The 24,576-nt window shown below is 45.0% G+C and overlaps 1 protein-coding gene across 3 annotated transcripts in view; it reads right to left on the reverse strand.

Moving 5' to 3' along the window:
* LOC130122407 (C-terminal-binding protein 2-like) overlaps nt 1-24,576 on the reverse strand; it is an 86,884-nt gene that overhangs the window by 54,798 nt on the left and 7,510 nt on the right. Inside the window, exon 1 of one of the 3 annotated variants that reach the window (XM_056291302.1) lies at nt 6,719-8,975. The exons of the other annotated variants lie outside the window; for them this stretch is intronic. Coding sequence (XP_056147277.1) covers nt 6,719-8,975 — 2,257 coding nt within the window. Of the gene's footprint in view, nt 1-6,718; nt 8,976-24,576 lie in introns of those variants that run through there. 3 annotated transcript variants of the gene reach the window in all.

Here is a 24,576-nt window from a genome sequence, read left to right on the forward strand (position 1 = left end):
CACACCTAAATTTCAGCTTAGCACTGCTATACAACTACTACTACTACTAATAATAATAATAATAATATCATTACTATTATTGATTATTATTTTCTGAAATCATTTTTAGCCTTCTAGTGTTAGATTTTGTGACCTTGTCTGAGAGCTTAAATCGTCGCTGTCGGGTGTATCAAGTAATTTTTTCCCTCCATAAATAAATGCTATTGGTCACCCTTTGTGTTTGTCTGTGGGTTTTAAAAATATTTAACTAATGAAAAGTATCAAAAAGAGCTTGTGACTTAATCTCCTAACTCCATTGGATCCTCAAACTGTCGGCAAAATATCATAGCTCCACCCTGCCTCCTTCTTGAATGAAGTGCCACTGAACTAGTATGATTCATATTGGTAGAATGAGTAGTATTTTCCTAAAAATCAATGTATAGACTTATACAAAAATAATCACTCTCCATCATCACTTATGACCCAGAGTAGACATGTGTGGCAGTGTCTGTATCTGCAAGGACCTTGTCCCTGTCCTTAATCTCTATTAACAGATTCTATATATTTCATCCATTATCCAAACCGCTTATCCTGCTCTCAGGGTCACGGGGACGCTGGAGCCTATCCCAGCAGTCATTGGGCGGCAGGCAGGAAGACACCCTGGACAGGCTGCCACGCCATTACACACACACACTCACACACACACACACACACACACACACACACACACACACACACACACACACACACACACACACACACCTAGAGACAATTTAGTATGGCCGAGTCACCTGACCTACATGTCTTTGGACTGTGGGAGGAAACCGGAGCCCCCGGAGGAAACCCACGCAGACATGGGGAGAACATGCAAACTCCACACAGAGGACGACCCCCAAGGTTGGACTACCCCGGGGCTCGAACCCAAGACCTTCTTGCTGTGAGGTGACCGTACTAACCACTGCGCCACTGTGTCGCCCTCTACCCCTACCCCATTTCTTGTAAATAATGCTAACTAACCCTGTTGACATGCTAACTGGCATCTCATCCTTTTCTTCTATCCGCCTAAATAATCTAACACTGGCACTAATTCCTCTCTAAACTCAATGTAAAATTCACCAATTAAACAATCTATCCTTGGACTCTTGTTCCTACCTAAACCTGATAATAATTCATTCATTATCCAAACCGCTTATCCTTACTCAGGGTCGCGGGGATGCTGGGGCCTATCCCAGCAGTCAGAATCTCAGTCAGATTCTAGTCAGAATCTGTAGGCACAGGACAAGATTTTGATATCGGAGGCGTTCTGGTTTCTGTTTCGATTTCTGTTTTAGTCCGAGTAGTATTGACCAATCACGTTTGAGTAGGCAGCAATTTCTACAAGAACATGCTTTGGTTGCATGTTGGTAACAGTCTCTGGGGCGCAAAAGACACAAAATGCATATGCCAACATGTCGTCTGGACCTAAAACACCTACAAAAAGTATTGATGTTTGGCAGTGTTTGGCAGCCTATTCCGTTGCCTACCAACATGGGGATCACCGGTTCGACTCCCCGTGTTACCTCCAGCTTGGTTGGACGTCCCTACAGACACAATTGGCTGTGTCTGCGGGTGGGAAGCCGGATGTGTGTATGTGTCCTGGTCACTGCACTAGCGCCTTTCTGGTTGGTCGGGGCGCCTGTTCGGGGGAACTGGGGGGAATAGCATGATCCTCCAACACGCTACGTCCCCCTGGTGAAACTCCTCACTGTCAGGGGAAAAGAAGCGGCTGGCGACTCCACATGTATTGGAGTGGGGTTAATTGGCCAAGTATAATTGGGGAGAAAATGGGAGGGGGGGTTAAAAAAAGTATCGATGTTTGTGTATTGTGTGGAGAAACATTCAACTCTGGTCAAATACTTGTGAAACAACCCGGTCGTAGACGTCATCTCCAACTCCAATTTCATTCTCATGTCTCAAATTGCTAATCCGATTGTAAACAATGATGTGTCCTGACTATTGATGACCAATACAGTATTCTAGTTAATGCCTATCATTTCATAACCTAACTCAAAACAGACAGTTGATTTCAGATGTTTCTGATGCCATTGAAAACCTTAAACTCATCTATGTGACTGCAAACATAATTATGGGGGTGGTTTCAACATGGTTGATGATGAATGGCTTGGCAGATATCCCCCCCCCCCCAAATGTCGACACAGCTCTTATAACCATATCCTTTCTGATTTGTGTAGCACTTACAACTTGGTAGATCCTTGGCGCATTAGACATCCAGACACCAAGCAATTTTCCTGGTTCAAACCAAACAATGCAGCAAAGTCAAGAATAGATTTCTGGTTAATTTCTTTCTCTCTGATGAACCTTCTCTCTGGCTGCAGTATGTCAGCAGCTCCTCTCACAGATCACTCTGTTATTAAGTTTGTTTTTAAATCCCCTGGTGTTTGCTGCAGAAACAAAGGCACTGGAAATTCAATTCTTGTTTATTAAAATGCCAGTCATTTTACAAGGGTTTTAAAACCATAACCTCTAATGTGAGTACTGATCAATCTGTGACAACCCACATCTCTAAATGGGAATTCTTGAAATTTAAAATTTGGGAATATTCTATTCATTTTGGAAAATCGCTCAGCAGAAGTAATAAATTATCAGAAATTAATATCATTAAAGAAATAAACTACTGTTTCAATAAGCCATCACTTACGGCCAATGATAAACAGAAATTACTAATGCTGCAAACTAAGCTTGATGATATCTATCTAAAAGCTGAAGGGGTTTACAGAAGATCTAGGGCAAAATGGATAGAGGAAGGGGAAAGAAGCACAGCATATTTCTGTCGTTTAGAGAAGAGAAGGCAGGAGAGAAACTCAATCAAAGCCTTATTGATTCATGGCCAAGTTAATACGCACCCAGCCTCGATTGCCAAGGAAATAGTCTCTCTCTACAGTGAATTATATTCCTCAACCTTTTCTATTCAGGATGCTGACTTTTTCTTCAACAATATCAAAGATCTTATTCCCTGTATGGATGATGAGTTCGTACGGTTGTGTGATGCTGATATTACTTCGGATGAGCTGGATAAAGCAGTAGCGAGTTTGTCTTTAGACAAAACTCCAGGTAGTGATGGTCTCACCACCAATTTCTATAGACATTTTTGGGACTTATTAAAAGTTCCATCCTCTCATGTTAAAAGAAGTAACTGACAATATGACATTTCCTTCGACTATTAAACAAGGTATAATAACTTTAATTCCCAAGCCTCATAAGGACCCCAAAATATTCGATAATCTTAGGCCAATCAAATTATTGGACAACGACTACAAAATTGTAATGTAAAATTGGCTATGTATGTAAAATTGGCTTTAAAAACCAAAGTCCAAACTCGCGCTAGCTCAGGAGGTTAGCTAGGCTAGTTATCGCCATAGCAACGAAATACGCCCAGCGAGATTTTTCATCACTTCCGTACGTGGCTGTATCCCATCTAGCCACAACCCCAAAAGACGCAAATATAGCATGGCGAAACACCAAGCGGACAAAGCTCGTCCCAAGACGAGAGTGAATCTGGGGCTGGCTTTCACCACTGGCAAGCACTGAAGGAGAGGATGGGAATGAAGAGTGACGCGAGTTGGCCTGTACACTGGCATGTGTTCTTGCGACTGCGGTCAGGGGGCATGTCCTTCTGGTGCCGTTGAGCCAGGGCCAAGTTTGAATGTTGTGTTTACAAACCGCAACCGACAAATCCTACTTGTTCTACCTTTTAATAATCTTACATTCTGTTAAGCCACATTACTGTTTTGTACACCCTCCGGTAGGCTGCAGTATTGAACCAGAATTCTTGGTACTTGCTTCACTCGACTGTAGAATGCACAGCTGTAGTAGGCGGTTGTTTGGAGACGGTCTCTGGTTGTTTGCAATGCAAGAGTTGCAATGCAAGGCTAAATAAAGAACTAGTTGTTTGAAAAAGTACAGCGTTTTCTTTACTCAAGAAACACTAAGTCTATAAAGGCTAATGTTTTATGTATTTTGAGGCCTGAGATGTGGGAGCGGAGAAGAGTGCAGGCAAACCACAGTACGTTGGAGTGCAGTTTAGTCTAGCATTTGCCGTCTAGTCATAGCAAATCATTAACTGCCTTGTGAGTCCTCTCTAAAACAGGTGTATTATATTGAAATCTTGATTATTCACTCTGAACCATTATTATTATACACTATAATAGACCAGACAACTAATTAGTTTGTTTCTAAAGGTAACATTGTGTACCAAATTGAATTGAGGTTTGCCAAAACTATAGGGGTTAAATACTTTTGCAAACAGCATATTCAATTTCTTATTTTCGTAAAAAATATTTTGGTATAAAACTAATGTTACTTAATTGTTATTTATTAAACATATTGTTGTAAATTAAAATATATATAAAAAAAATTATTATTAATTGTTATCCAATGAAATGAGTGATTTAGCAGGGAGTTGAACACTTTTGCAAGGCACTGTATGCATGTCACATTCTCATTAGGAGCTGAGCCCCCCCCCCCCCCCCCAAAAAAAAAGGTATGATCCTAGATTCTCCCCTGGCTGATTTCATCTTCGAAGTTCACTTACAGTTCAGAAAATTCCGTTGGTGTATCATGAAACTGAATCTGAGAGGGAAAACAAACATTACTCTGACTTTCACTGAATCCCATTCAAATGTAATTGCCTTTGAAATCTTTTATCTAAATTCTGCTGTATGTAATTCTGCTTCCATTTAATCTATTATGACTTAAGTCTGCTCCTTGTAGGATAATCAAATTCATTTTCAATTAGGGTATGGAGAAGCACAAAGGGCCCCAAAGCATATAAAATACTACACAGACAAAACAAAAGAGAACTTGTTTTTTTCTGCTTCTTTTTCCTTTGGGAAGAAGAGGAATAATTCTTGTATATCAATCTACAGCCTTTGTGACATTTTAATCTTTGAAAAAAACGTCAGCTTAGACAGAGTTATTTTTGCACTTAAGCGGCCCCTCTGTTCTGTTTTGTTTTTTAACTCTCCAAACCAAACAGGATCTGGCAAACAACACCAACAGTGGTTGTCTTTAAACAGGAATGCTCAACTGTAACCACGGTGAATTTTTGCTGCCAGAAACAGACGCAGCTAATTGCTATTCCACACAGGTCAGTGGTGCACCTTGGAAAGCTGTGCAGCCTAATCTACCCTACAGCATCTCCTGGCTACTCTGATGCGTCCTTATTACCATAATGCAACAAGACATCCATGTTTACAACAACAGAGGCTTGGGGGCTCCAGTGAGATAGTGCAAGGTCTCTGCTTCATTCAACTGCAGATAAAACAATGCCACTGCCAGAGCTACAGCAGGCTAACAGTGCAATTACCATTATGCAAACTCTGCATTGTGAAGCTGTGTCAGATAGACAACTGAGCAACACAGAAGGCTCGTGTTGATGCTCTTATTATGAATATCTTGCAAAAGGAGGAAGGGCAACACACTCAGCTGATGGACTGTCAGAGCTAATACAAACATGACTATCTGTGTGTACACAGGCACATACACATGCTGTAAACAAGCACCAGCAAACAATGCACACATAAGCACATCCATGTCTGTAGTAAGCACCATCTTTCATGCAAGCTTTGGCTATTGTTGATGGAAGTGAGCTAATTTGATGCAAATGGTGCATTGTCTAAACGCCACCACAGTCAGACTGTCACACGAAGACAGCACAATACTGAATGAATGAAAATAGAGTTTTAAAAATGGATACTGACAATTGTTCCAACCAAATCTTCTATACCGTGAGTCATGAATGCTTGTTTTGTGTTGCAATTAAAAGAAGTGTCAGATGGCAAATATAAAGTGCAATAACAAGAGCACTTTATGAGATAATGCACATGAGCAATTTGTAACAAATCACTTCAATCGGAGATTAAAAAAAACAAAAACCAGAAAAGAACATGATATTTCAGTACAAATGCAGAAACAAAAAAAGTGGGGCAGGGGGTGGATTACCAGACAGCCATGGCAAAAGCTATCCTCCTACAGCACTAAACCCTAATCCTTATATATATATATATATATATATATATATATATATATATATACACACACACACTTTTTTTATGAAGGAAGGAAGGTAGACGACGGTATTTGAATTCGGTTCCATTTGACTACATATCAGGTATAAAGGCAATACCTTCTACAAACAAGCACACCCAAGAAAAGGACTGTATTGATTAAAAAGAAAAGTAATTACGGGATGTTGACCCTTCAAATGAAAAGATCTCGAAAGAAAAAAATCCCTGAATGATGGCTTCACAACACAGGGCACGCTCCTTAGTATAGAGAAATTGAATTAATACCTCACATGCACATCATATGGATGCTATTTATCTTTAAGGAAAAAAACGGGACTATGAAAAAACTTGTACTGTTGTCAGGTTTCAATGTACTTATCCATAATACTTTTTATACATAATGGTCATCATCATTAAGACCACTGTAGAAATCATTATCATCATACTCTTTTGCTGATAGAGCATTATAAATTTATCAAACAAAAGAAGATATCAAGATCAATGAAAAATTGCATTCAACACAAATCATATGACAAAGGGAAGATGCATTACTGGAATATTTTCTCAACTATCAGAAATAAATGTGAAACAGCCGAGAGATAAAGTCACCTGGCTTTAACAGCCAGAAAAGGAGCAGGGGATAAGGCGAAAATCAGAAAACAGGAGGAATTTACTTGTATCTGGAGAGGCCATAGTGGACACGATGACTGGTGGTCCAGTGCGTCGGCTGAGCTTCTGGTTACCTAGCAGGGCATTCTGGGTTTGATTCGGGGCACCAACGGGCACCAGAGCATTGTCTGTTGCAGGTCCCCCTGCCTTTCGCATCATCTGTGGACTGGGGTGAGGGCTGTGCATGGGCGACAAAGGAGGCAGGTTCCTGTCCCTCTTCATTAGCTCCATGGGCACTGTGTAGTTGGTAGAGTATGCCTTCGGCACCTGCTGTGGTGGCTGTTGTAAAGAAGGCATGGAGACAGGCATCTGCTGTGACATACCTGGCAGAGGGTGAATAGACCCTGGCATAGCAGGCATCGACCCAGTCATCTGCTGTGGCAATATCTGGATACCCTGCATGGGTATCCCTGGCATGGACAACCCAGGGTGATGGGAGTAGGCCGACATGGGACGTGGCTGAACAGGAACCATGGTCCCAGCATAGGGCCCTGTGGTGCGAGGTGCTGGGCCAGGGTAGCCTCCAGAGGCCTCCAGTAAGTGTTGAGAAGGGGCACTGCTGGGCCTCCGCCCCATGACCTCTCCCATCCTGGGGTTGATAGTTTGCATGGCGCCTGGGGTAGGTGGGTGCATCAGCTGGGGGTCCATAGCCAGAGCCTGTGGAGGGTGTGGTTGATGCTGGTGGTGGTGCTGCTGATGCTGGTAAATGTCTGAGCGGTGGCTGAAGCTGTTGGAACGGCCCCTCATGGGTGTCTGTGGCTGAGAGGGGGCAGGTGTACATTCCAAGGGCCGCTTGCAGTTGAGAGCCAGGCGGGACAGCACACGAGCCTGGCCGAGGTTTGGGGCAACAGTGCGAACATCGTTCTCCTCCATGACAGCCAGCATGCTGGTAGAGTCAAAGCCCTGCTGAAGGAGTGAGGAGATGGTGCTCTCAGACAAGCCCTCATTTCGTAGCAGAGCGAGGAACTCGGGGTCAGCTGTTTTCTTAGGATCCACAGATGCTGGGGTCTGAGGAGCAGTAAGGGGTGGAGCTGGTAGAGGAGAAGGAAGTGAGACGGTGGCGGGAGGAGGAGCTGGGGCCGGGGCTGGGGCAGGAGCAGCCATAGGAACAGCTGGTAGGGCTGGGGCTGGAGTCTGGACCTGGGCAGGTGGAGGAGGAAGGGGGGCAGCCATGGGTAGGTTGGGGTCATATACAGGCATGGTGGGTGGAGGTGGCAGCGCCTGTTGCTGCTGCAGTTGTTGTTGTAATTGATGCTGCTGCTGCAACTGCTGTTGATGAAATTGCTGCTGCTGTAATTGCTGCTGTTGCAATTGTTGCTGTTGTATATGTTGCTGCTGTATTTGTTGTTGCAATTGCTGCTGTTGTTGAAGTTGTTGCTGCTGTTGGATGGTGTAGGGTGAGGATGTTTCTTGCCTCATAACAATGCCCTGAGTGACAGGGTCCACCACCAGACAGGTAGCAGAAGCCTGTTGCTGCGGATCCAACGGACGACCATTGGCATCAGTGTAGAGTGGTTGACCAGTCGAAGGTGTAGGCTCGCTAGCATACCTGGGAGAAGCTTGCTCCATGCCGTAGTGGGCTGGGGATGGGTCTCGGGTGGGGATGCGCTGTTGGCCATCTGGCAGCATCTTAGCAGCAGCGACAGCTCCGGGCTCTCTGTAAACCTGGTTCATCTCATGAGCAGTTGGAGGAGGGGGAGGAGGTGGGAGAGGTGAGGAGGGGGCTTGAGATCCTGCTCGCCCTCCCTGACCCTGATCCCATGTAGCACGTGCCCCAGGGCTCATCCCAAAGTGGGAACCTGACCGACTAAGTGGATGGGGATGCGGCGGCAGGGGCTGGTGTTCCGGCCGGTAAAAGCCTTCCGATGGGCGGGGAGTCATGGCCGGGTCCTGGGGATAATAGTCCTGATGCGGGATGGATCCTCGGTGAGCCATGGGTGGACGTTCGTAGTGGTTGAGCTCCGGCACAGAGCCCTTCCTCAGCGTACGCGGGTCGTGTCGGTCGGGATAGCCCTGCCCGTATGGGGACTCTTGTTGGTATGAATATGGGTCGCGTTTCAGATCCAGGTCAGGGGGACGTACCCCTGGTGGAGGCTCATACCAGCCTCCTGCCTCTCCGTATGACAGGGAGTTACGCCGGCCCCCTACCCTGGCTTGTTGCTCATAGACACCGTCAGCCCTGTCCCACTGACCCTCATTCCCACCTAACGTGTCCCAACTGTGGGAGCGACCAATATTCAACTGCTTGCTGGTGACGAGCATTGAAGAGAGGGGGGGAAAAAAAAGTTGAACGCGTTTACACCGGGAAAAAAACAGAGGGAAAAAAAGCCAAGCTTGTTGCACTGTTGGCAGGTGTTCCTATTCAAGTCTTCAGTTACAGCATCAGCAAAAAAAGTAGAAGAAAGTATGAGAGGAGAGAGGAAGAAGCAGAGAGAGAAAATAAAGATGGAGCTGGGTGTGTCGTTTCACCTGATATCAGGTTGTAATATTTTCTGGGCTCTCCAGCGGTCCGTGCTATCAGGTGACTTCCCAACGGCTGGCAGTCCTTGAATAATTAATCTCTAGTCACACTGGCTTTGTGTGCACAAGGAAAGAGGACACCGCACACAAACACATCACACCACACAACCTGCAAAGGTCAGCCCCACTACTCCCTGGAAGACACAATGACAGGGTGTGTGCTTGATATGACCACCAATCGTTCACCCGCAAAAAAAAAAAAAATGAAAGAAGGGGATAGGTTGGGTTAGGGCATAGGATGTAGGGGTGGGCTGGGGCTTGTGCTAATCCAGTAGGGTTTATCTCTCCCTTCACTGGGACATTTTACTTGCTCCGCCGATTGCTATAAAGGATTACCAACGAAATAAAGCCTGTTTAATTCCACTGCCCACTGTGACGTCACATGAACCAGATAGAATCATAACTTCGATGAAGGTGATGATGTTGCGAGGCCAATGGTCCAGAGGACACACCTCCACCCCCCCCCTCCCCAACCTCCTGAAGGAGTCACTTACCTGACACTGATAGCATGCTGTCTCAGATATTTTTCACCCTTCAGTCATCCAGTTATCTGGCTGAGCAGATTCATCGTAGCACAGGGCCACAGGAAAGCGAGGCAAAGCAAAGCGGACATTGTCAGTGCACTGAATACAGTTGTCACTGCTAAGTCCCATGCGCTGTCAGTAAACATCAAATCCACCCCTGATTGGACACTAATCCTCCAGGCCCCACGCTACCAGCAGAAAAACCATGCAACTGCTGCCCATCTTATTCTGAAATGTCCTTGATGCCAGCGAAGCACCCGGAGTCACTGTTCCCGCTTTGCCCTTTACACCATTCTAAAACACAGGTCTATTATAAGACAGCAAAGAAAATGAAAAAAGAAAAAAAAACACATTGAGGAACATGCACTGATATTTTCCAACACAGAAAAAGTGTTGTCATGTTAAGCCAAAATGAAAAAAATAAATAATTATTTCACAATCAGTTAAAGAACGTTTTCAGCATATGACTTACGTTGCTGAAAGAAGAGAATGAAAAACACTAGATACAATTTTGTGATTCATAAATAGGTCATGGAGACAAAGATATAAAAAAATGTACCACTTATTGTAAAAAAAAGAAAAAAAAGAAAAGTAAAACCACCCATGTTCTGTGTTTGGTCCATTTGCACATCCCAAACTGTATTCTTTCTTACTAGCCATCAGCAAGACAAACCTTGCATATTTCCCCCAGAGCTCCTTTGATCCCCTCCATTCAGAGAAACACTGTAATCTGGATTTGCCCCTTTGGGTAGGGGTAATGCCTGGGGGGGGGGGGCTTTTTTGTGAAGGCTGTTAATCCTGAGCACATACAACCTTTGCCTTACGAAAAGCTTAACAATTAGAGCCACAATGGGAACCTTTCCACCTTCAAACAAACTGCCAAAGCGCAACAAACCTTTTATTTTACAGCCCCCAGAGGGAAAACCATACTCTGAATTGGCATGCTCACTGATATCCAACTAGCACCTACATGTATGTAATTTTTTTTTAATTCTGTGACTTCAACCATGCAATGAGATACATGTAGACCCCCCCCCCTTTTCTCCCCAATTGTACTTAGCCAGTTACCCCACTCTTCCGAGTCATCCCAGTCTCTGCTCCACCCCCTCTGCCAATCCAGGGAGGGCTGCAGACTACCATATGCCTCCTCTGATACATGTGGAGTCACCAGCCACTTCTTTTCACCTGACAGTGAGGAGTTTCGCCAGGGGGACGTAACATGTGGGAGGGTCACGCTATTCCCCCCCAGTTCCCCCTCTCCCCTGTACAGATGCCCCGACAAACCAGAGGAGGCGCTAGTGCAGCGACCAGGACATGTACCCACATCCGACTACCCACCCACAGACACGGCCAATTGTGTCTGCTGGGACGCATGACCAAGCCAGAGGCAACACAGGGATTCGAACTCGCGATCCCTGTGTTGGTAGGCAACGGAATAGACCGCTACGCTACCCGGATGCCCTACGCGTAGACTTTTTAACATCATAGATGCTATCACTGTGACTAGAACCTCAGCTGTAAAACTTGCAGAATAAGGATAAATACATGATCTGAGGATGTACCTTCCCTCAAGTATGTATGCCTTCCTGCCAGCTGCCACCTAATCCCCTTCATACTACCACCCTGTTAGCTAATGTATGGGGGGAAAAGATCTACTCTGTGGAAGTGTCCACATGCATCAAACCTAGAGTTCCAATAGATTCCTGCTGATTCACATAATCAGCAAGAGGTATATGAATAACACAAGTCGATTTTCACCTGCACTTAATACTTCTTGTTTTGAGTCCCTAACTTGTTCATTGCAAACAACACCCCACAGTAGCAACGGCAACCACTCTTACAGTGGTTACATTTAGGTGAAAAGTTCGGTAGTTGTCAAATTTTAATGTTGAGATTAGGTAGTGAGAATGTAATACAGTGACTTGGTTCTTTCGGTCTCATCATATGATTTCTCAGAAAATGTCTATGGAGACTCTTCCTCGGTCTCAGAGTTGGCTTAAGAACATTCACGCCTGATGTGTCAGGTGACACTACAGATACATCACTAGCCATTTCACTCTGAATCTGGAAACTAAATGTTTTCTACCAAAATATTATATTTTGTACCAAATGTGAATTTTTACTGCATATACAGACGGGTGACAAATTAAGGGAAAAAAAAACAACGTAAAGTCTGTTAGTAAGGTGTTGGGCCACCACAAGTCTCCAGAACAGCTTCAATGCTCCTTGTCATAGTTTCTACAAGTCTCTGAACTCTACTGGAGGGATGAACACCATTCTTCCAAATGATATTCCCTCATTTGGTGTTTTAATGACGGTGGTGGAGAGCGCTGTCTAACATGTCGGTCCAAAATCTCCCATAGGTGTTCAATTGGGTTGAGATCTGGTGACTGTGATGGCCATAGCATATGATTTACATCCCTTCCATACACATCAAATCATTCAGTGACCCCTCGTGCCCTGTGGATGGGGGCATTGTCATCCTGGAAGAGACCTCTCCCATCAGGATACAAATGTTTCATCACAGGACAAAGGTGATCACACTGATTTGCAGTGACCCTTCCCACAAGTGGACCCAAATCATGCCAGGAAAATAACCCCCAACAGCATAACAGAGCTCACTGCCTCCTCACTGTAGGGGTCAAGCCTTCAGGTTTTCTTTTAATATGTCACCCATCTGTATGTTTCTATTTTACCATACATATAGCAACTGGATTATTGCTGGTTGGGGACTTGGCGATGAGTCAGTAGTGCATGCTTTGGCCATCATTGAACCTCTGATCTACCTTCTCTCAGCCCATCCCTCAGACTCACATCCAGCCAACAACAGCATGTTGACGATACAGCATACCTTATAATGAGCCTCAGGGAGAATTTATTAAACTGCCAGTAGCTGATGGTAACATTTGTTAAATCATGGTTGGAAAATTGGGAGGCAATTGGTAGGAGAGTAAAGCGTCAAAGTGATCCTGTCTGCCATTTAAACAGGATGAGAGTATATCAAAACAAATTGGGTGGACGACTGTGCACTTTTCTGTGTATTTCAGAGACACCTAACCATGATTTACTTGAGGGAATGAAAATGGAAGTGTTATTTTACTGGTTCTACATCCCTGAGCTAGACTCACAAGTCAGTCTCTAAACGCTTCGCTCAACTAGTAGCGTTAGGCGGTAGGCAGAGATCTCCGATTGTCTGGTATCGCGAAACTAGCCCCGAGTGGGCTCTCATTTCTGGCGTCAAACAGCCACTGATCGCGACCCACTCCAGGACAGTAGCAGGTGGAGAGTTTGAAATGTAAGAAATGTTTCTTTAAAGTTTATTATACCTATACACACATTCTCTCTCAATTATAAATACTGTACTGTAGTTACATTTATTATTACTATTACTGCATTACTGTATTTATGTTTTAGATAAAATATATACCAAGACAAACATTTGACTAATTTATGCTAGATGTGAACTATACATAACTGTTCTGACTTACATACAAATTGGACATAACCGAGTCAAAAATGGAACTCGTGCGTTGCCCGGGGACTACTTGTCAAGGTAGTCAGTTTGTGAGGGATGGCTATGTGCTTCTCGGTTGGAACCGGCTCCCTCGGACATGATACGGCAGGCGCCATGAGGGGTGCTGTTGTGTTGCATAACTCATCAAATGTTAAGCGGGTCATTCTGAAGTTTTGGATCCACAGGACCTCTGTAAAATCATTGCAGCCAATGACCTCCCATAAATCCCAGATACATGGCTGCTGCCAGGCATAAGGAGTTTGCTTGCCTGCCTGCTTTCCATCATTGCAGTGCATGCAATCGAAATCACCGTGCCAACACTTATCAGGCCATGGAGCGCCATCGCCATATCGCGAGAGGAGAAAAACCCAGCTTTAATCGCATAACATCACTCTATGGAAACACCGACCATTTGCAATTGTGTTTTGTCAATGTTTTGTTTTAAAGAAAATGCTTCTATTTTGCACGAAACTGCAATGGAAACCTGCCTAATGAGAGAGAGCACACTCGAGAGAGATTGGCTCCTTTTAAAGCAGACTTATATAGTTCCCTGTCTGGAGACTCCATTAGTCTACAACCTCCACTTAAACTTAGACACTTTTCTTGGAAAGCATCTACCTGGTTGTTGAGAAGACAATTGGTCTGACCTTTCAGCTAACGTGGATACAGCACATGTGAAAAGCACACAGATTGAGCTGTAATTGTCATAGGGGACCGGGGGGCATACCCCCCCTCCCCAAAGAATAAAACAGGGCAATTTGACATCCCCAAAAATTGTCATCCGTTGATACAGGTTCAAGCTCATGGAACTGCAATATGTCAGTTACTTTCCTGTGTTTAATTACATTCGGTCGGGGGGAGGCAGCACTGAGTCCAAACATAGCTAGTGGTGTTCCACAAAAGAAACAAAAAAAGATTCTCAGTGTGCATTTGTGTGTGTGTTTATATATGTGCGCACACACCTTCCAGTAGAGACAACAGATGCAAAAGAGGAGGACAAGATGCGGGTACGACGTGAGCACCAAGACATTGTATTACTTAAACTACAGTCACATAAATAAATGTTGGCCTCACGTTGCATGTTGTATTGAAGTTCATTATTTCAGAGCTTGTCCGAGGGAAGACAAAAAAGGTTGGGGAACATGCCTAATGGCAAACCTCCATATCAGCCTGCTTCACTAAAACTAACATTGGTGATCCTGGACAACCGGTGTCGTGAAGCTGGTTATCACCTCTTCCACTTCCAGTGTGGGAAGATGGCGGCCCGAACTTACGTTTGCATTGGTCTCACCTAGTACCGTCCATGCAGTGTCTTTGTCCACGTCTGCATCTAAGTTTGTTTTGTCCTCCTTTGATGGCTGGGAGAGCTGGCGCTGGATCGGCCGAGAGGGCTTAGTCTGCTGTGTCCTGTGGGCCCAGGGATCATGGCCCTGATCGGAGCTCCGCCCGAAGAGGTAACACCAAGGGCGGTCTGACAGGACGCGGAAGCGGGTCAGGCTAAGCTAACTGATAGCCCATGCAGATTGGCTGTTCCGATAACACTTAGGGCGGTCTGGCAGCGACCTCATCTAGCATTGACTGTGTTTTAGTGTCATTGTGTGGAGTGCGGGGAGGTGTGTCAAGGTGTCTGGCTGGGAGAGCTGGCGTTGGATCGACTGGGAGAGCTTGGTCTGCTGCATCCAGTGGGCCCAGGGGCCATGGTCCTGCCGGAGCTGCGCCTGAGGAGGAAACACCGGGGGCGGTCTGACAGGATGTGGAAGCGGGGCAGGCTAAGCTAACTGCCAGCCCATGCAGACGGGTAGTTTCGACAGTCATCCTGGCTGGCGTTCGTTCTCTGGTAAGTGGAATTTTTGGACTATGTTGCACTTAGTGGTTTGTGTTGTTAACTGTTTGTGTTTTGTTTTTGTTTTTTTTTGCTTTGTTCTCTCTGTTTTTGTATGTTTTTAGTGGTGTCGTTTTTGGGAAATTTGGGATGTGTGTTTTTGTCTTTTGTGTCGCACTGCTGTGGGCTGGGGGAAACAGATAAAAGAAATGACAATAAATTGTTCCTGAGTCCTGACCTGTCTCTGTTAACACAGAGGTTTCCAGGTACGAGCAGAAGAGGCGGGTTGTTAACCGCTACGTTACAAGCCACATAATCAGAACCATGAATGAAGTGTTGAGATAAAACAGTCAGGTGACTCATTCCCCACTTGGTCCCCCCAAAGTCTGAGTGAGGATTTGGCCCTTGACACATACATCTGCATCAGCAGTGCACAAGAGCCCGTTTATGCTCTTGTCTTTTTCCTTTGTGCCGTCATCTCATTAATTCCTCCAGCCTTGCTCTCAAGAGATTCACCCATAGTATACCTGAACATAAATCCACATTTAAGACAATCTTAACCAGATGGAGACCGAGAGAAGGTGAGTCACTCAAGGTTTACAAATGAAATCCTAACAGAAATAAATCAAGAGTTTTGTGCGTCTGAAACTAAGCACTGTTTGATTTTCAAATTCTCATGTTCCTTCATTTGCCATACTTGCCAGGCTACGCACACGAAGCCAGATTCACTGGAACAGAGGGATTTAGGAGCTAAGCCGGGGATTTTAGAACAAATAAAATATCGCCCCGCCAGCGGTTTTGAGTAACACCGAACATTGATTCTACTGGTGAAATATTCAAGAGAATGATTTATAGAAACAGATAGGCAAACGGAAACTGCGCTTGAAGACGCAATTATATTAAAAAAAATGTTCTAACCTGTTATAAGACATTCGTGTCCTAATGTCATATTTTTGCTGTTATTTCAATTTAAACAAATAACCCAAATATTTGTTCTACACTGGTGCATCTTGGGCTATTCTCCCATTTGAGTTTGCCTCTCTTCCTGTATTCAATAGTACATAAAGGGGATGGAGGTGTGATCAGTTGACAGTCTGCCTGGGCTTGGTGGCAGCATGTCGGACATGGGTACAAGACTCAATTAATTAAATCTGTAGCTAAGCCGTGGACCGTGATGTTTAATAAGCCCCCTACATTTCCTTGTCACTCAGCCTCTAACTCCCTGCCTCCACATTAATAATGCAGCTAAGCTGGAGAGACAGCCGAAAGGTGGGATGCTTAGGTGAGTGCACGTGCGCGCGTGCATCCACGCATGTGTTTGTGCGCTTGCTGGAAGTGTATGATGTCTGCATGCCTGCTTGCATTTGCACAGCGTTGAGTCTGTTTGAAGTGCAATAAGACCTGTTTGAATTTTCCACTCACACACACATATACATACACACATGCGCGGGTGCAGATACATGCCTGGCTACATGTGTGCACAGATAGTATAAGTACACTATGAATATATACATGTGTGTGTATGTATGTGGTTGTAGGTGTTTTTATATGCAATAACTCGGCTTGCATGATTCTCTGCTGAGCCTTTTGACCTTGCTCCGCTCGTCTTGTGACATGTAACGGAGCACGGTAGAAGCTAAGGTGCTTTATTATTTTCCCCTTCCCATTCTGATGTGCAAACTACCACCAGAGCCATAACCTTGGTCTGACATGCATACATGAATAAATGACACATTAACTAGACACACTGCAACGCAAATAAAAACAACTGGCTCCCATAGTCCAAAGAATCACACACTACAGTTATGATTTACATGTTAAACACGCAATGTCTCGTGCGTGAGCTCAGGGCAGTGGAAATGGAATGACAATGCCTGTATGCCGTAAAGACTATGGCTGTCAGACACACTGTAACGCACACTATAAACAGGCATAATGGCTGTTTTTATGATTTCAGCGAGAGTTTTTCCTCTCGGCACTGGTCTTCACTGGGACTAAAATGGACTGCAAAATGGAGGTTGGTGGCACTGAAGAGAGCAGTTATCTTGCAACGTCAATCATATTGGAGGGCTGTTGTAACTTTATGAATAGCACCATGACAGTTTTCCTTCATATCTTTTTGTACAGTGCAATCTGGCCAATGGGAAGGGTCTTGTGTCGCAGAAACCCCTCAACTGGAGACGCCTGGGTAGCGTAGCGGTCTATTCCGTAACATGGGGATCAGCAGTTCAAATCCCTGTGTTACCTCTGGCTTGGTCGGGTGTCCGTCCCTACAGACACAATTCGCCGTGACTGCGGGTGGGAAACGGATGTGGGTGTGTGTCCTGGTCGCTGCACTAGCACCTCCTCTGGTCAGTCGGTGCGCCGGTTCAGGGGGGAGGGGGAATTGGGGGGAATAGCATAATCCTCCCACGCGCTATGTCCCCCCGGTGAAACTCCTCACAGTCAGGTGAAAAGAATCAGCTGGCGACTCCACATGTATCGGGGGAGGCATGTGGTAGTCTGCAGCCCTCCCCGGATCAGCAGAGGAGGTGGAGCAGCGACCGGGATGGCTCGGGGGAGTGGGGTAAGTGGCCGTACACAGTTGAGGAGAAAAAGGGGGAGAAAAAAAATATGATTTGTCTTGGACGGGCTAGGCCCAACTGATTTTCTCAGTACCCACCCACACTGTGATTTCTGCCTACGCCACAGCTCCAAGCCCATACAAGTCTGATATGCCTAACTGGGGGGGGGGACGACGACACTCGATTGCAGTTCTCTGGAGTGGACCATTTCCTTGGCCAGCTGTGTTAAATATAGAGATCGCTCTACCCACAGTCCACATCTATTCACTGATCTCCCACCTACACATTCTTCTGTGTCTCTGGTCCAATTTGGGCCACATGTGATAGACAATACTGCGTTTTTCTAAAGGAGGGATTTCATTTTTCACTCAATACTTTTTTTTCTACATTTATTGACCACTTTGTGTGGAGTGGCACAACACTCATACCCACCCCACCAAAAGCAAATGTGGCTGCCCTGGACAGGAAATGGATAAAAGTCGCACACACAAAAAAAATAAATAAATAAAGGGAAATTATGCATTTGTTCAAAGTGAATAAAACAAAAAGAGGGCATACCTACATACTCAAAATAACAGATAAAAATGTTTGCGCTGTTGGCAAAACACTACATGTCAGTCCGGCACTCTGAAGGATTATCCATATTTGATTAGTAGGGGACCAACTTCCTTTCAGGGAACCTTTCTTTATCCCATTACCATCAGCACCACAGGCATCTCAACTGTACCTCTTTCCAAACACAGCGTCTGATAAAATGGTTGGGCTTTGATAGCCGGTGCTGTTTATGAACCAGTTCAGAGTTAATATTTGGATTACACCCACAGACAGCACGCTTAGTTTCACTTTCTTCTGACATCGTGGTCGATTCGCAAAAACGGGCCCAAAAATCTATGAATTACAAGTATTAAAAGTATAAGGTGGCATTTTTTCCCCACAATTCTCCAAAAAGGTTCGATATGGGATTCAAATAGATTTGAATTTGATAAGCGATACTAGATTCAGATTCGATAAAATGTGATCAAACCCCAACCCCACTGGGTACCATTTTGCTATCCCGTCGTCTCTTTTTTTCTGCTCCTCTAAGTTATCCCCATGACCCCTCCTTGCCGCTCCACAAAACCAATAAAGGGGTCGTGGGTTTTGGCAAAGAGCCTGGAACACATCCACAGGGGGGCCAGACCCGGGGGCCGCCGCAATGACTTCATACCAGCGCCGGATGCCAGAGGCAGGGGGAGGGCTGGGGGAACGCTTTGTAGGGTGTGTGTGTGGGAGGGGGGTGATGCATGGATGTGTTAAGAAAAAAAAAGAAGATGTGACGCTGCCGGGAGGATGACATCAAGTCACCCCTTCCGCTTTTTCTGCAGCCTCGCTAGTTGTCTTCTCAGTTTAATGTTTTTATTTTTAATTTTTTTAGAATAGTTGGCTAACATGTATTTTGAGATCAGTTGCTTGTAAAACTGTGCAGTACTCACAGCCCGAGTTTTACATGTCCAGTGTTTACAGCCCAACATTTGAAAGCGTGCATCATTTACTGGTGCTTTTCAACACCTCCCATTTTGTCTCATCACGGGATCACAAATATTTAACTGATAAATAACCAAATTGTATATTTTATTTGCCCAGCAATCAAAACCCTTTGGAACTCGATAGGACATTCCACTACCCCACCTTGTGGTGTTTGAATCCGAGCACAGATTTACATGTAAAGCAGCATTCAAGGAGCAGGCAGCCACCACAACCTAGTTCATGGTGCACCGCCAAACAAATCCCATCTCTGCCCGGATCAGTCAGTTAGCTTTAGCTAAACAATGGTGGCAACAGCTTTTGCTACAGCCCAAGCCAATACATGCTAGGTACACAGATGGAGCTGACAGAAGGAGAGAGAGAGAGAGAGAGAGAGAGAGAGAGAGAGAGAGAGAGAGAGAGAGAGAGAGAGAGAGAGAGAGAGAGAGAGAGAGAGAGAGAGAGAGAGAGAGAGAGAGGGAGGGAGGGAGGGAGGGAGGGGGCAAACAGGGAAAGATAAAGAGAGAGTGAAGCAGAACAGAAAGAGAGAGGGATGTAGGGGGGGATGCTGGCAACAGATGTTTGCCACAGTCCAGTTATTGCGGTTGCACTCACTTTGGCCCTCAATCAAACAAAGCTACTATTTGCAACCTATACTGACCGAATCATTGCCACTAACCTTAATTTAGAAATGCATGCAGTCATTTGTAGGAACAGTTTACAGTGGTGAGCTATTAAATCTTGTTTCCCAATCCAACAACCATTGGATCAAAGCGCACATTAAAGGAACAATTCACTGATTTTCGATCTTATCTCCATCTATCTGCGACAGGGACAGCATGTGAAAAAACACCTGGAGTTGTTCCTGATCGTTTCTGCACCTCTGGGGCAGAGGAGAAACAGAGTTTTCTTGTGGCCGCCAAGTAACGTATTATGACGTCATTTGCCGGCTGGAAAAACATAACAGGGGAGAACCAGGTTGATGCGGGATGAAAGTAACCCAGCGATTTTCTCCATGCCTGCTGCATAGCCCATCCACTTGGCACTCAGGCCCACCCAATCAGAAGGCTTCCTTTTCTGCTGGATCATCCAGTGAATAGCAGTCAGTGGATACTGTTCCAATTATCTGACTACGTGACCAATGAAAATAAAGCAATTCTTGTTCCTTGTTTACCATATGATGATGATAGGTCGGATTTTTTTTCTGTGGCAGTGCATTTCGCAAATGCCAGATTGTGAGCAGCACCTCCTCTTTCACTCAGCGTACATACAGCCTGCACATTGCACAGAAGCACACTTTCTGCTAGCTAGCTGCTTGCAATGAAGGTTAAGATACAAATCATGGCCAAAAAAAGCAGTTTGCTTAAGTTTGTCACAAAAAGATGTGAGGAGCAGGAGGAAGAGAATTCAGCTCAAGTTCAGGCATCGTTACAAACTCACTACCCCCACCAAGCCCAGTCATCTCCTGCTGGATTCATCAAAAGTAAGCTCGTTTACTATTTCGGACTGTAGTAGCCTATTGCCTATTTCAGTGTTGCTTATTGGGTATAGTTTTTGTTGGGTGTACAATCTGATTTTATGTTGATGATGCTGCGTCTGCTCTGGTGTGTGTGTGTGTGTGTGTGTGTGTCATGTTGTGCAAGTTTACACTTCACAAGTGCTAGCTCAAAGTTCAATTCACACAGATTAAAATGAACTGGTGTTACATTTTGAACTAAGTTCACGATCCCAAAAAATGAACTAGTTATTGTTCATTTCTACCGTTTTTTTAGTTTTTTTTTTAAATGAGCTACTCCGATGGTCAGATGCTTCAAGTCGCTGTGTCGTTTCAAATTCGTTGCCGACGAACTGACATTCGGACTTTTTTTCAAACCCGGCAGGCTCAGGAGGTAGAGCGGGTTGTCTAGTAATCGGAAGGTCACTGGTTCGATCCCCAGCTCCTGCGGAGAGCATGTCGAAGTATCCTTGAGCAAGACACTGAACCATTAACTGCTCCTGATGAGCAGGTTAGCACCTTGCGTGGCAGCCTTCGCCATCAGTGTGTGTATGTGTGCGGGAATGGGTGAATGTGAGGTATGCACTGAAAAGTGCTTTGAGTGGCCAGTAGACTGGAGAAGTGCTATATACACACAGCCCATTTACAATTTACCATTTGCATAAAAATGTGACACTTTTTTCCCGTTGGAATGTGTACTGATTTGTTCATGAAACACCTTCAATATTCATATGAACTTCAGCAGTACCGGTAGCTGCGTCTGAATTGCTAGTTGCACTAGCCATGCCGGGTGCTGCAAAACACAGTGTATGAGCATCATGCTCACATTCATGTTCATTAGTTGCAAACGGATAGGTTCAGTTCACCAAAAACAAGTACGTTCAATGGGTTCATCCATAACTGTGTGTGTGTGTGTGTGTGTGTGTGTGTGTGTGTGTGTGTGTGTGTGTGTGTATGTGGCTATGTTCAAGTGTGTCTTGCTTGTGCCCAGGACAAGATGATCTCCAAAGCCCCTCAAGCCCCCCCCCCCCGATCCTGACTGTGCACAGGTCGCTGACTGGCCATAACACACACACACTTGTTCCATTTATGTATGGCAAAAGAGCTCTCCTCTCCCACACACTATTTAATCCAAATACAGGCTAATTAAAAGGGTAGCACCAACACCAAAACTCAATCCTATTAGAGACATGCCATCATTCCCAAATCCCAACTTTGATGCTTCGAAGTTGTCCATGGAAAATTGACAACAAATTCTTTATTTAATGATCTGAACATACTATATAACAGATTTATATGGGAAGAAAATGCATACTGGGATCTTAAACAGCCCACACATAGGCAGTGTGTATGCCTCTTATCTAGTCTGGACCTCAATTCCGACCGGGCTCGCGTAGGTCCCCCTGCTGCAGCGTTGCTACACGACACCCGGCATCATACGCTCCGAGGGGAGGAGCACCTGTGGGAGCCGTCGGAGTTGGACCCTTCCTTGACCCAGACCCCAGGACAACTGACCCGGTGTTCCCGTGGTATCAGCGGCCCTGTGTCTACCCCTATCCATAAGCTTGATTAATAATGCCGTTGCGTCCGTCAGCTGTGTGTGTGTGTGTGTGGCTACCTTGCCATGCTATGCGATGCTGTTAATGTATGTCTCGGTGTGTGTAACACTACTTCTAATGATGTATAAGCCTTGTATGATTTAACTGTGGTGCACTCAGGCAAGTATAATTGTAATGGCCTATTTTGGTTAACATATTTGTTTCACAACCTATTAAGTATGGTTGGTCTTGGCATCCGGGTGGCGTAGCAGTCTGTTCCGTTGCCTACCAACATGGGGATCAGCGGTTCAAATCCCCGTGTTACCTTCGGCTTGGTCGGGCGTCCCTACGGATACAATTGGCCGTGTCTGTGGGTGGGAGGCTGGATGTGGGTATGTGTCATGGTCACTGCAGTAGTGCCTCCTCTGGTCATTTGAGGCCTCTGTTCGGGGGGGGGGGACTGGGGGGTAATAGTGTGATCCTCCCATGCGCTACATCCCCCTGGTGAAACTCCTCACTGTCAGATGAAAAGAAGCAGCTGGTAACTCCATGTGTATCGGAGGAAGCATGTGGTAGTCTGCAGCCCTCCCCTGATCAGTAGAGAGGGAGGAGCAGCGACCGAGATGGCTCGGAAGAGTGGGGTAATTGGCCGGACACAATTGAGGAGAAAAAGAGGGAGAAAAAAAAATATGATTGGTCTTGGATGGGCTAGGCCCACCTGATTTTCTCGGTACCCACACACACTGTGATTACTGCCTACGCCACAGCTCCAAGCCCATACAAGTCTGATATGTCTAACTGCGTCAGCGTGTACAGCACCCAACTGTTATTAACCAGAACCGCAAAAAATCTTGTGGACACATCATACTTCGCGGAGTTGTACCCGAAAAGCCATTTTCAATCATGGTAAGTAAATTTACTCAAGCGTTACATTTTTTGAATGACAAGTTGTGTTGATTGTTTCATGTGTCATGATCATTTAACATTATCTAATAATTTAACACAACCTGAGGTTTGCCATGTCAGAGTTTTTCAGTATAGAAGCAAGTCAGGTTTAACTGTCAGGAGTCATTGTAGGGACGAAAGTAACACTGAGCGTTTCTTTCGCCTTGCCGCTAATGCGGCCACATTGTGTCACAGCACTTATTAAAACACATGTATGTCAACTGTTACGATGAATAAAAAGATAATGTTACAAATACAGAAAATGCTGTTAACACTGTTTAACTGTTAATGCATCACTGTTAGGCCCTATGTTCTAAAAATGAAACTTAATAAATATTTTTTTATTAAGATAAGGGACATATGTTTACAATTACACATTAACAAGGACATTGTCAGACATGTTTAATTGAAACAATAATATAAAAGGAAACAAGAGGACAAAAGGGTATTGTTGTATTACTGTTGTATTGCTCCTGTATGTAAAAATGAGTTTTACGGGGTTACAGCCAAAGACAAAACAGTCAATTTTCATAAACTGCTGCTGAAACGGAGAACAGTACAGAATCATTTCTGTACTGTCAGAATTCTTCATTCTGTCAGGCTGCATATGAATTTGAGCTGATTCAGCGTGGGAACCGGGTGGAATAATGGTCTTCTCAGAAGGTAAGCAACAGTCCGCCTGCGTACCTGTTTGGATCCATGGGGTCTCAATGTGCTCCTCATATGATAAGACAGGCAGATACTAAGCACTCCGTGAGCAAATGTCAGGCACTCTATGTGTGGTAACCATGGAAACGGCTTCTGTGCACGACTGTGTCCCTTCCGGACCGGTACAACTGTATTTTCTGTTTAGGCTATAACAACATATTAAAATATATTTTCTAGAATCATTGAAAGGAAGAGTCTATAACTAAATAAAAACTATCTCACCCACAGCAAAGATCAGTCTCTCGTCCATGTTGTGGGGTGAGAGCGCATCACTTAGAAAAACGTTCAAGACAATTCAACTCTGGGAGTTGGTGGGCATGTGCATGAGACAAGCATGACAGCGAGTTTCACAGGATTGCGCCCGCTTGTCGCTCCGCCTGCCAGATTGTGCCCGCCTCCCTACCTGGCTGCTTGCCTTTCATTGAAAATTAATTACTTAGGCGCATCAATCGCTCCCTGTCTGAAAAGACCACAAGTCGTGGCACCGATGCTTTGAGACAAAGAGTGGGTCGGCAACACTATCTAGTGTCAGTGTCAGTGTGGCTGTTAACCACCATATCAGAGTCCATCTGCTGTCAGGAGGCTGGTCTGGACCATGTATTGTGTGGCATCACCATGGTGCGTACATTCAGCATACTGGGACGCGGACATGTTGGAGGTGGCAATGCTTTTACTGAAAGATGTCCGAGCTGAAACACTGGAACATCCTGTCAATAGCAGTTAAGTCAAG

Source organism: Lampris incognitus, chromosome 13 (assembly GCF_029633865.1).
Source record: "Lampris incognitus isolate fLamInc1 chromosome 13, fLamInc1.hap2, whole genome shotgun sequence".
NCBI classification, from domain to species: Eukaryota; Metazoa; Chordata; class Actinopteri; order Lampriformes; family Lampridae; genus Lampris; species Lampris incognitus.